At 35.8% G+C, this 12618-nt stretch overlaps 1 protein-coding gene across 2 annotated transcripts in view; it reads right to left on the bottom strand.

Annotated features, from left to right (window-relative positions):
* Window positions 1-2351: 2351 nt before the first annotated feature.
* The window catches only part of LOC311294127 (metal transporter CNNM4), a 37456-nt gene continuing 27189 nt past the window's right edge, over window positions 2352-12618 (bottom strand). Inside the window, exons 6-8 of one of the 2 annotated variants that reach the window (XM_084414824.1) lie at window positions 10647-10709; window positions 5210-5385; window positions 3138-3972 (exon numbers count right to left, since the gene is read on the bottom strand). In XM_084414824.1, coding sequence (XP_084270950.1) covers window positions 3733-3972; window positions 5210-5385; window positions 10647-10709 — 479 coding nt within the window. In that variant the 3' untranslated portion in view covers window positions 3138-3732. Of the gene's footprint in view, window positions 3973-5209; window positions 5386-10646; window positions 10710-12618 lie in introns of both variants that reach the window. The other variant, XM_084414825.1, reaches the window with a different exon arrangement.

Below are 12618 nucleotides of genomic sequence, written 5' to 3' on the forward strand. Positions count from 1 at the left end.
ATCTAATTTCCCATTGGTTCATTCAAATATTTGGATACCGACTATTGGTTCGTCAGTTTTAATGATTCATATGATTTGATGATTCGTTATACATGTCAAATCGGCTGTCAAAACATGTTGCCATATGGCTTTATCTGTTTGAAGCTGTTCTATTACAAAACAATAATATAATAAGTTTACATTTAGACCTCTACGACGTAGAGGTGACTAATTGTATATAGTTATCTATATGACATAAACCATGTGAAATCCTTTATAAAAAAAGGTCAGATTTTCACACAAGATGCTTTTTTAGTTTGGAGCATTTTGAAATCATACTGCATCATTCATCAGGGTTTTGCTCATGTATGTCAAAATATAATTTGCTATGCTAATAGTACAACAGAATTAAAATTACAATGTCTTACAATGTCAAATATTTTCTAATTGTCCGTGATCTCCTTATGCAGAGCAGATAAGTGACTGGAGAGGAGACATTGGAAGTGCATTATAAGTTTTCAAATGTCAGTAACCAGTAAGCTAAATTATGAATTTTACTAAGCAGATATTTTTGTAATGATCTTTCAGTTTATTCTCCAGTGCATCATATTGCATCTGTCACGGTTTATGCTTCCAGCATTTTCAGTGTTTAAACCTACACACACCTGGTTAGGTCTTCAAAAATACATAAATAAAATGTATAGACTGTGTCCGAAAGCTGAAAAATGCTGCCTTCTGAGGATACATTCTAAGGCATGAAGGCATCAAGAAACATACAAATCCAATGTTAGCTTCACTTCCTACACTTGGTCTCTTGCTATTTCTTCATCTGAACGATTTTTGAAGACAGCTGTATCTTTAGCTGCCTGTGATATCCCACAATCCTGTGCGTTCCAGTTCCTGTGCGACAGTTGAGCAAAAACAAACAGAAACAAAGATGGCATCTGAAAGTTGTGGTTGGTGGTCAGATTGTGAGTAAATGCTTTGAACAAAGTTTTCCATTTTTGATGTCATTTCTAGTGAGAAATTACTATTGAAATTAAATGTTTGCATAGTTATCACCGAAGCATTCTCTATTTTGTAGTTGATAATTCAACCATTACGCTGCTTCAGAAGTCTGTCCGAAATCAGTTTATTGTATTGTATTGTAAAACTTTGTGGTCCCCTGCCCTTAGGGGCAATTTGTTTTTGTTTTTACACCACATGCAAGACAGACAAATACACAACATTAATAGCACATTAGGAAAACAACATTTAAAAATGACCTCTTCATATTTAAATTAAGACAATGAATGGCACATGGTAAACACAAATTTAAATCTATTTGTCTTGGCTAAAGGGACCCATACAAAAATCCTGAGGGGAGGGTCTGAAATGCATCATAAAGATGTGTGTGACGTGTCAAATATTGTGTGATGCAATTTCTTTATCACCTGCATATCAAACAAATCTGATAACCCAGGAAATGTTTACACCCAAAACCTTATGGCAGTCATTTACAACCTTTGACAATGCATTCTTTCGTTTGACCTTCATATATGCCTGATAAAAAACAGTCATCAATGTTCTGTTGAAATTAAATTTGGCTAATTTCCACCGACAATAAAGTCTTTGTTGACTCATCTTACACAGTCTATCAGTATTCTCCGCTAAATAAAATGTATTATTATCGATAATAGTGCCTATAGGTGCTTTTAACTTTCGACCAATTCAATCGAATGATTATCGATAATCGTACATGGCACTGCTGCCTGAAGAATGTTCAACTTTTTTCTCGTGTCCCATCTAGAATGGCAGCACAGCTGAAAGGTTTGTTTGAGCTGCGTCCTCTACTGTACAGGTGTGTATTTGCATTTCATTCAGCCTGATGCTTATTCATTACACTTTTGGTTTGTTATTAAAAAATAAGCCTATTAAGCCTAGTCCAGGTGGGGAAAAAAAATAGCAAAAGGTTATGTAACGCATTTTTTTTATTTTTTTTTAAAGTGAGTAATTCAATAGGCCTACTTTTAAAAGTAACTTTCCCCAACACCGGTCAGTACCCCTGCTGATGACTTAGTCCTTTTACACATTCTCTCGATATGAGGTTTATAAAATACCACTGATTAAGAATACAAGCATGTGAAACATATTACACTGATTAAATAAATAATTTAATAGCCAAACTCAGATTATCTAAAAGAAGACCTTTCCCAAACCACAAAATAACTTGGAAAAATACAGTATAAAAAGAATTGTTACACCATCAGTTTCCATTAAAGAAACAAAAAGAATCTGTGTTAAGTCGCAATGTATTTCATCACTAATTTGAGAAGGACAGGAAATAACTTGATTAACAGTTTGAACAAACAGGGAGTGTTTTCTTTAAAAAAAAAAAAAAAAAAACACTGAGCAGCTGTCAACAGCCAAAAATAGAAATACACAGTGCAGTTCTTGCACCCCTTTTTTTTTTTATCATAATCGAGATGCTACATAATTAAAGAGGCTTTTGTGTCCATTTGACTAAGCAAGATATCTTCCATGTTCTCATCAGTTTCAAAATTTTTTGGTATGAAAGCAAAAGATTTGCACAGAGGCAAAAAAAGGCAAAGAAACAGTACATTTTATGAAGTCACTTCCTGAACCTGCCATCTCCTAGTTTTAGGCATCTACAATTTGTAGTCTGTACCATGTCAACCAGCATATAAAACGCACAGCAATTTTAAGAAATCACACACAAAAATAATAATAATAATAATAATAAAAAAGAAAATCATTTAAAAAAAATGTACAACCTCAACTGAATGCTAATTAAATACAGCAAAGAGTTCAATTCTTTTGGTTAGATTACCTCTGGTCCAATGGGAGCAACAGATACAGTTCGAGAGCTCTAATCACACACAAACGTCTTGTGCAGAAAAGTGACTCCATTTACAGTTGTACTACAACGACAAATGCTTGTTCTCTTTGGAGTAAAAAAAAAAAAGTCAATGCATTATTTTCAAAAGGACAATTTTACACATACACAAACACTGCATCACATTAACAAACCTCCACAGACAACCAGCAGAAATATCGGACATAGAAATTACATGTGGATGCCGTGTGTATGAGATGCAGCGTATCTTAGTATTTCACTGTTTGGTGCATTTGACGACAGCATGCTTCACTTTTTTTTTGATCACTTGTCGCATGGGTTCACGTAAATCAATAGGGAATTATCAAACATGCAATTAGTATGTGAAGCTCAGCGTCTCCCTGAGTTGTTGCTTACGTGGGCTGCAACGGCCAAATCGGACTCATGCGTTGTCGTATATACAAACATACACTGGCACGTATATCTCTTTCACAAACTCACTTTCATTTTCACTCTCACACACATATAGAATTTGGTACAAATATGACAGAGCTATGGACTAACACCAAATAAAAAGGCATCCACAGTTTCCCTCATTCGCGTTTCTGTGAGCAACCTCAATAGAAAAATGACAAAATAAACATCTTCATGTACATAGAAACGGCTCTATTCGCACAGTCTATAAAACGCCCCAGAGAGTCTGTCTGAAACAGGGGTCCTTTCTCAGTCCAGATACACTTTGGCTTCTCTGTGCCTTCGTCTTGCACAATGCGTTACACAAAGTCTGTCTCAGCAAACTATTGCTCTTCATAGACCCACACTGATATACTCTAATGGCTAGCGCTAAAACGGGTCTGGGAAAAAGTGCTAAATGTCCAATGGGTGTGTGGGATATCGGTGAATTGAGTGTGAGCGTGTCAAATGGGGCTCTCGTTGTGTGTGCTGTGGTTGGCCTGGCACGTGGGTTGGCTGTTCTGTTCGATGAGGAGCGAGGTCGTCTCATCGGGGGCATCCGTGAGCGTGAGCATGTTTTCCGACGAGGGATGGGGAATGGATGATGCGCTGTTATCCACACGGCCGTGTCCGCTGTCCGGAGACTGGGGCGAGCTGTCCAGCCGAGACGCCATCAGACCGTTCTGATACTGAGAGCGTGTGATCTGGAAAACAGGAAGAGACGGAAAGGTATTGTGAGAGGTGTTTGGAATTTCTTGTGGAATTCCTGAATGGATGAAGGAATAAACCATATTAGTGACGCACCGAAATTAATTAAACAAAACCAAAATGAAAGTTTTCATTGAGCTAAAAGCATATATCAACATCTGAATTGTACATTGGGCAGTTTTTATATCAACCTTTTTATTATTATATAACTATGTTGAAATATAAACATTTAAACGGTGGCTGTAATAAAAACTTGTTTTCATTTCAAACTTAAGACCGTTAAGCAAAAATATAATCAATATCTATAGCAAAATACTTTATATATTTAGCCCCCCGAGAGCTATTTTTTCTAGTTGACGACCAAGTTATGGTCATTGAATGGCTTTTAAATGTAATGTTACGTGACATTGTTTACACGCTGTTTTGTTGATCTTTTTCTGTGGTTGTGACACTGATTGAGCGATTACATGAGAGATGATACATTTCAGTATGTTCTACTGTATCTTTCACACATCTTTAGTGGTAAAGATGATCGGTTCACGTGCCGATTGTATTTTGCTATAAAAATGACAGAATTGAAAAGCCAGCTGAGACTTTGCTTCATATCAAAAGTAACAAAGCTTATTGCGATTTTTGGATGGTAGGTGCGCTGCAAATAACGTGTAGTGAAGTTTTGCTCAGCATAGACTAAATGAAGATCGATTAAAGTCGGCTTCTAGAACAAGAAAAGAATTTAGGGCGGGGCTTGATTTTGTCCATGGGGAATTGATTGGATGGTTGATTCATTGTGGTTTTCTATAGGTGGGTCCTTTGTGAGTGACAGGTTGTCCCGCCCTTGCGCCAGTAAATGAGTACTGAAGAAATGTTGCTGCAAGAAGGGACGGGAAGTTATTTTGATTAAATATAACGAAGGCACATGAATTAAAAAAAATAATAATAATTTACAATTAAAAACAAAATTATTTCACAAAAAATATGATTTGTCAATTTTGATTTCATGGTGACTTTAAAATGAGAAATCAATATTGTCAACCCAGCCCTAGTGTCCACTCCACACACATGTAGCCGACATGTTTACCCGTTGTAGTTTATCCACATTGTGTACATGAAATATACGCTGGCACAGCCAAAACGTGCAATTGTAGAAGCGCTAATTAAATGTCACCGTTTTGGATTTCGGCCTTCCATAACGGTTTTGACCATTTCTGGTGCGTCACTACACCATATCTTTACCTTCACAAACTGTAGGTCTGCCAGAGCTCGGACATTGAAGTCTGGTGTGTACTGTGGCAATGGAGCGCTGCTGAGCTGCGTGTTGCTGCCACCAACAGACTGAGGTTCAGGGTGATCCGTGTAGTTTAGAGACGCAGATCGGTTGAGTCCGCTGATGTGAGAGGGCGAGCGGAATTCTGAAACACACACATGGGATGTTGAAAAGGTGTGCGAGTAAATGATAACAGACTTGCCTACACGATGATGATATACAATGTATATAGGAGTTACAGTGCAAAAAATATATCACTTGCATCACTTTCCATTAAAAGTAACTAAGCAACACAATTTGTGTGTTTTTTTTTTTTGAGGGAGTAATGCAATAGGCCTACTTTTAAAAGTAACTTTCCCCAACACCGGTCAGTACCCCTGCTGATGACTTAATGCAGAACATCAGACTTGTTAAACAACACTTTTGCTGAACAGTGGAGGAGTCAGAGGGAAAACTGGATGATTTACAGCATAAATCACACTTTAAAATGGAAAAACAGGAAATTATTCATCTTCCCTTTAGTCCTTTTACACATTATCTCGATTTGAGGTTTATAAAATACCACTGATTAAGAATACAAGATTATGAAACATATTACACTGATTAAATAAATGATTTAGAAGACCTTTCCCAAACCACAAAATAACTTGGAAAAATACAGTATAAAAATAATCAATAAGTTGTTACACCATCAGTTTCCATTTAAAAAAATACATAAAAACATAAAAAATTAAAAATAAACCAAAAAACATTGATCAAAAGTTACAAAGACTTTAAATGTTATAAAAAATATTTTTCAAATAAATGTCCTTCTGAACTTTCTATTCATCAGCGAATCATGAAAAAAGGTATTACGGCTTCCACAAAAATATTAAGCAGCACAACTGTTTTCAACATTGATACGAAATGTTTGAGCAGCAAATTATCATATTAGAATGATTTCTGAAGGATCATGTGACACTGAAGACTGTAGTAATGATTACATTACCATCACAGTAATACATTTACATGTTAAAATATATTAATTTTTTTTTAAATATTTTAAATTGTTATATTTCACAATATTACTGTATTTTCAATCAAATAAATGCAGCCTTGGTGAGCAGAAGTGACTTTGCAAGAAAATAGATGTGTAAAGTTGTCTTTAAAATAACTGTAGTACAGCAGACATGCTGTGGCAGATGAGACATGCTGTGGCAGATGAGACGAGTTCATCCGAAAAGAAACAATTCTGTCCTGAAAAGTTCATACGATATCAGTACAAACATTTTTTCCATTTCCCAAGAGCCTTGTAAATCATACCTGTCGACACCCCCGTTTTTCTTCCGGTTTTTTTAGCCCTATTTCCCGGACCCCTCCCAGTTTGTTATTTCTCCCAGGAAACTCTCGAAATTTGCATGGCCCAAACTCCTTTATGAAAAATCGGACCAATATGTTTAAATGCATTATATTCACACAATCCACACCCCATAGCCTATACAATTTCAACCCGTTTGTCACCTCAACCTGTCAACCTATAACCCAGTTGCGCGGAAAGTTGAACCTGAACGGTCCCCGCACAAATTTCCCGGATTTTGAAAACCAAATGTTGACAAGTACGTTGTAAACAGAGAGCCTTGTAAAAATCCTCCATTTCCAACAAGTTAATAAGCCAAAAAACTGCAGAAAATGAGTGTTCGCAGCTGCTGACAGTTTTGTGCTTGGGAAAGTGCTGACACTCTGAATGCACTTGGTGTGTGGTTTTTAAAAGGTCAACAGTTCATGCTTTTACAATGATAAAAAAATACTTCCCTGCTGATTTATTTTTTGCACATTTTTTAAGTCAAAGACCATTATCAAATTTAAATTTGGTCAATAAAGTGTGAAAATTAATTCATCTTCAAAAATGATACATAGAGCATCATTACAGCTCCAAATATTTTCAAAGGAAACCAGATCACCAATACATTTATAATAATAAAAATCAATTAAGATTCTAGATTGTACCAAGTTAAAAAAAAAACAATACAACAATGTTTTGTACTATATCCTGTTCAATTTTTTCTCTCCTGCTCAAATAGATGGCCAATTTAGCTTGTCCCACCACAAAATTAAATTTGGTTAGAATCAAGATCCCCTCCCGATCTCTTCCTATTGCAGTCATAATAACAAAAGGTATTGAGGCATTTTCCACATCTGCAATGCATTAACTGTCCTGACTGAAGTAGAACAGATAAAGATGATACTAGGAGAGGGTCAGACAGCAGCACTGGCTGCCAGATATGTATCGATGTGTCACAGCCTGAGAGACAGCAGGTGAATGTGTGTGTAATGTGTGTGTCTGACCTCAGTGTGTTTCCCTACTGTCCACCACAGTGTACTTCAGTAATGTTTGTGTGTGTATATGTTAAAAAAACACTGTGGTATCAAATGTTCACACGTTTTAATTTGTTGCACTGTTAATTTGTACAATTAATTTAATTTGTACATTTAAATTTAAGTTATGTTATAATATCTTATTATTTTGATGTCTTTATATTAATTATTCTATGTATTCCAAGAGAGAGAGAGAGAGAGAGAGAGAGAGAGAGAGAGAGAGAGAGAGAGAAAATGCCATGCAAACACATTCATCATCACTACAAGGTGGTAGTAGAGAGGTTCAGAGGAGAGAGTTAAAGGAGTAGTTCACCCAAAAATTAATACAGGGCACATACAATATAAGACAATGCAGGAACTCATGGAACATACACTGTCGTTCAAAGCTTGGGGTTTTACAATTTTTTGTTTGTTTTGAAAGAAAGCTATTCAGCAAGGATGCATTTAATAGATCAAAAGTAACAGTAAAGGCATTTATAATGTTACAAATGATTTTGATATCAAATAAATGTTTTGTTTTTTTCAACTTTCTGTTCCTCAAAGAATCCTGAAAAAAAAAATTATTATGGTTTCCACACAAATATTAAGCAGCACAACTGTATTGAGCAGCAAATCAGCATATTAGAATGATTTCTGAAGGATCATGTGACACTGAAAACTGGAGTAATGATGCTGAAAATTCAGCTTTACCATCACAGGAAAAAAATAACATTGTAAACTAAATAACAACATTCAAAAACTAATCCTACCAACCCCAAACTTTTGAACGCTAGTGTACATATATATAGTTGTTGTTGTAGTAATGTGTGCAAGTGTGTAAGAAAGAATACATTTATGATGTGAAGAAACACTAGATATGCAGATGTGATGGACATCACACAGATAAAGACAAGCTCCACTCAGATATCGCCACCTACTGGCACATTCTAAGTACAGCAGCCCACAGTTGGATAGTTCATTCAAAAATAAAATATTATTTCATAATTTTATTATTTCAAAATTATGTCATTATTTATTCCCTCTCATTGTCCTGTGTGAAATGATCTCTTCTATCAAACACAAAAGAAGACATCTTGAGGAACGTCAAGCCCCAAAAAGACAAATTAAAGCACCATTAAGGCATCCACATTTTATTATTACAAAAAAGACACAAATTTAATTAGATATTCACTGAAAATGCACCATAGCTTCTGCGTATAATTTGTGCTTGCACATATTCATTATATGGACTGTTTTTATGGTGCTTTTTGTGGATTGAAAGTGCCTACTTTTACATTTCGTTAGCCTCATAGCAAAATTGCCTAAGTCATTTCTTTTTAAATATTACTTAGGCAATTATGCTATGAGGCTAACGGTTGATAGAAAAGAGATGCTTTTCTGCTAAACATCTTTGTGTCCCACAAAGAAATAAATTCATACAGGTTTGGAACATGTGGGTAAGAAAATGATGACAGAATTATTATTTTTTTGGGTGAACTATCCCTTTAAGTGTGTTCAATTATTAAGGCTCTGCAGGGTAACAGGTGTATGAGAGGAATTATTCAAATCCAGATCTGTACGACTGATCAAATCTACGATAAATCTAAGTGTTACGTTATTAATGTCTGTAAACAAAAACCTATCTATTTTGCTATTCTGAAGTGATAGGAGAAGGAGGAGAAGGAGCAAAAGGCTGCCCCTTAAAGGATAATTCCGGTATTTAGCACTTTGAGTCTCTTTTCTGATTTGTTTTGGATGAACTAGAGTGGTGGACACAGACATTTTGACGATGGGTCCTGTCTCGACTTTTTTGACTCGTTTAGAATCGCCTTTGACCGCTTCAGAGTGGCTGGCTAGTACCGGCATGCACAAACATGTCCTTAAAACAACCCTTAACGTTCGTTTTTAAAACTGTGCAACTCACCGAGTGGTTAGTGGTGTTCGTTGATGTTCCAAAACAAGTAGCGTAGCGAAATACAGTTTCTGTTGTGTTTTATTTGGCATTTTGTAAAATCCCATTGATTTCTGTTGGAGGACTCATTGCTCGTTGATATTACTGCGCTTCAGACTCAAATACCGAGCGGAAGTTTATACGCGGTTGTGAGGTATCTGAAAAAATAGTTCCACTATAGCAAATAACACGGATTGAAATCATACATTGCGCCGATATATTTGTTTTGAATCATCAACGAACACCACTAACCACTCGGTGAGTTGCACAGTTTTGAAAACGAACGTTAAGGGTTGTTTTAAGGACATGTTCGTGCATGCCCGTAGCCAGCCACTGAAGCAGTCAAAGGCGATTCTAAACGGGTCAAAAAGTCGAGACAGGACCCATCGTCAAAATTTCTGTCCACCACTCTAGTTCATCCAGAAAAAAACAGAAAAGAGACTCAAAGTGCTAAATACCGGGATTATCCTTTAAGGGACGAAATTTTATGTCCATAATTTTTTCATGCTTTATTGGCATATGAGAGGTCAAAATGACGATGTGTGTAGGCAGTTTCCCAGCCGCCTTTTGCTCCTTCTCCTATCACTTGTTAGTTGTATACAACTTGCATAGCACTTGTACACTGTAAAAAATGTGCTGTAGTTTTCCAGCTGTTTGCCAGTAACTTACTGTAGATTTAAATTTATGTTATTTACTGGCAACAGTTTGTTCAAAGTTAAATGAACATTAAACATTAACAAGTCTTTGTCTTTACAGAATAAAATGATAAAATAACAATCTAATGTAAAGCATTCTGGGAACCAGAAATCTTCATCAACCTTTTTCTGTTTTTTTCCTTCAGATTTTGGTTCCCAGAATGCTTTGCATGAGGCTGTTATTTTAGTTTTATTCTGTAAAGATAAAGACTTGTTAATGTTTAATGTTCATTTAATTTTGAACAAATTGTTGCCAGTAAATAACAAATTTAAATCTACAGTAAGTTACTGGCAAGTAGCTGCCAGTAATACTGTAATTTCTACAGATTTTTCTAACAGTGTAGGTTATTTCTGCAAAAACTATCACTGTTAATCAGTCTGACCCTTCCCTGTCAGTGGTTAGAGCCCCGACATGCCGGCAGTTACCTGGGAAACGAGAGAAGAGAGAGCATCTCTTAAGAGACAGGTGACGAGGACGAGACACACTCACTGGGAGCGAGAGAGAAAGACAGAGATTGATGGGACATGTAAGACAGGGTTGAGGGAAGAGGGAAGTACAGGTAGAGGGAAAACACAAGAAGACACGCACCACCGTTCACAAGATTGGGGTCAGTGAGATGTTTTGAGAAATTAATTATTTTATTATAACAAGGATGCTTTAAATAGATCAAAATTGACAGTAAAGCCATGTATAATGGTGCACTGCAAACGATTTCTATTTCAAATAAATGCTGTTCAACTTTTTATCCATCAAAGAATCCTTAAAATAAAAAAAGATTAGAGAGATTTCACTCTTAGAAAAAAGGTTCAATGGGATTCTAAATAGAACCCACAGGTTCTTGGCTCAATTTTGAAAGAACACTTTAAGCCAAAAACGGTCTAAATAAGGAAATATTTTCCTGTTTAATTCATACAATTTAAAAAAAAACAATTAAAACAAAATTAAATGTATAAAGTGGACTCCTGATGGGAACCCCTAAAAGGTTCTATATATGAAGACCTGACAGAAACACTTTAAGGTTCTTTAAAGCACCTTTTCTTCTCATAATATATTTTTTTGTTTATTTATTCCTATGGTTTATTTCCAGTTTTAAAGTGAATTTTAAATCCTATATGTGGGCTTTTGAACTGTTTTTTTTTTTTTTAACCATTGTAATGTATTTTTGATCAAATAAAGCAGCCTTGGTGAGCATAGGAATTTTCTTTCAAAAAAATTGTATGAATCCCAAACGTTTGAACGATAGTGTACATTCATGAGCACAGATAGAAAAACACCAGCATGACCTCTATTATAAATAAAGTGTTAATTGACCCAAAAATGGATATTTATTGACTCGCCCTGATGACAATCCAAAATGGACTTACTTTCTTTCGTGGAACACAAAAGGAGATGTTAGGCAGAACATTCACGCTGCTCTTTGGGTGAGGAAAATAAATAAAATTTAAGTCATTAAACTCTATAATGCCTCCTCTCCATCACAGCTCTCAAATCTCATTCGCTTAGATATAATTATGCACATGAAGATGCATTACATCAGGTTTAACATCTATAATGCCAATTGAAACTGGAGGAATTGAAGGTGGAATATGTGAAGAAAACTCGAATATATGAAAGCTACGGCAGAGCAGATTTCCAGTCACTTCCTCACACAAAGCTATCGTATGGATTCAAAATGCTTATACTGTGGAAGTTGTATGAAATACTTTTATGATGCTTTTTATGTCCTTTTTGGAGATTCCCATTTACTTCTATGACAAAGGGCAACATCCACATTCAGCCAACAATCTCCTTTTGTACACCACTGAAAATCATACAGGTTTGGAATGACATGACAGGTGAGTGACTGTAAATTATGACAATTTTCATTTATGGGTGAACTAACCCTTTTAAATGAACTAAAAGGAAGCATATGGCCACTAGAGGGCGATGATCTACAGCTTTTTCAGAGCTCAACAAGTAAAGATGGGTGGCCTGGAAAAGTCCCAGTATCCCACGTGAGATAATTATAATTATGAGTGATTAGTGGCAAAGCCAACTGTTGCTTTAAAGTATTTTCCCATCTGTTGTTGAACCCTTTCATAATGTGGCCTTTACCATAATGCACACACAGACGCACAAACAAGACCACCTACTGTTCATCTATGCACAAATCCGAAAGGATAGTGTGTAGGATGTGATCTTTAAACAGACTATCCTGATGTCGAGTCACTTAATATATTAACCCACAGCTTTGAAGGGGTCAGTGACACATTATACAGTAGTATATATGTTTGTGCATGTTGGTAAATCAAATATTAGAGGTTTAGACTTGTCCTATTGATTCCTATTTTGAAGTTGTTGATGAAAAGAAGTATGAAAAGAGTCTTGGTTTGCATGCATTTCTGATGTATGTTTTAC

Source organism: Rutilus rutilus, assembly GCF_951802725.1.
Source record: "Rutilus rutilus genome assembly, chromosome: 7".
NCBI classification, from domain to species: domain Eukaryota; kingdom Metazoa; phylum Chordata; class Actinopteri; order Cypriniformes; family Leuciscidae; genus Rutilus; species Rutilus rutilus.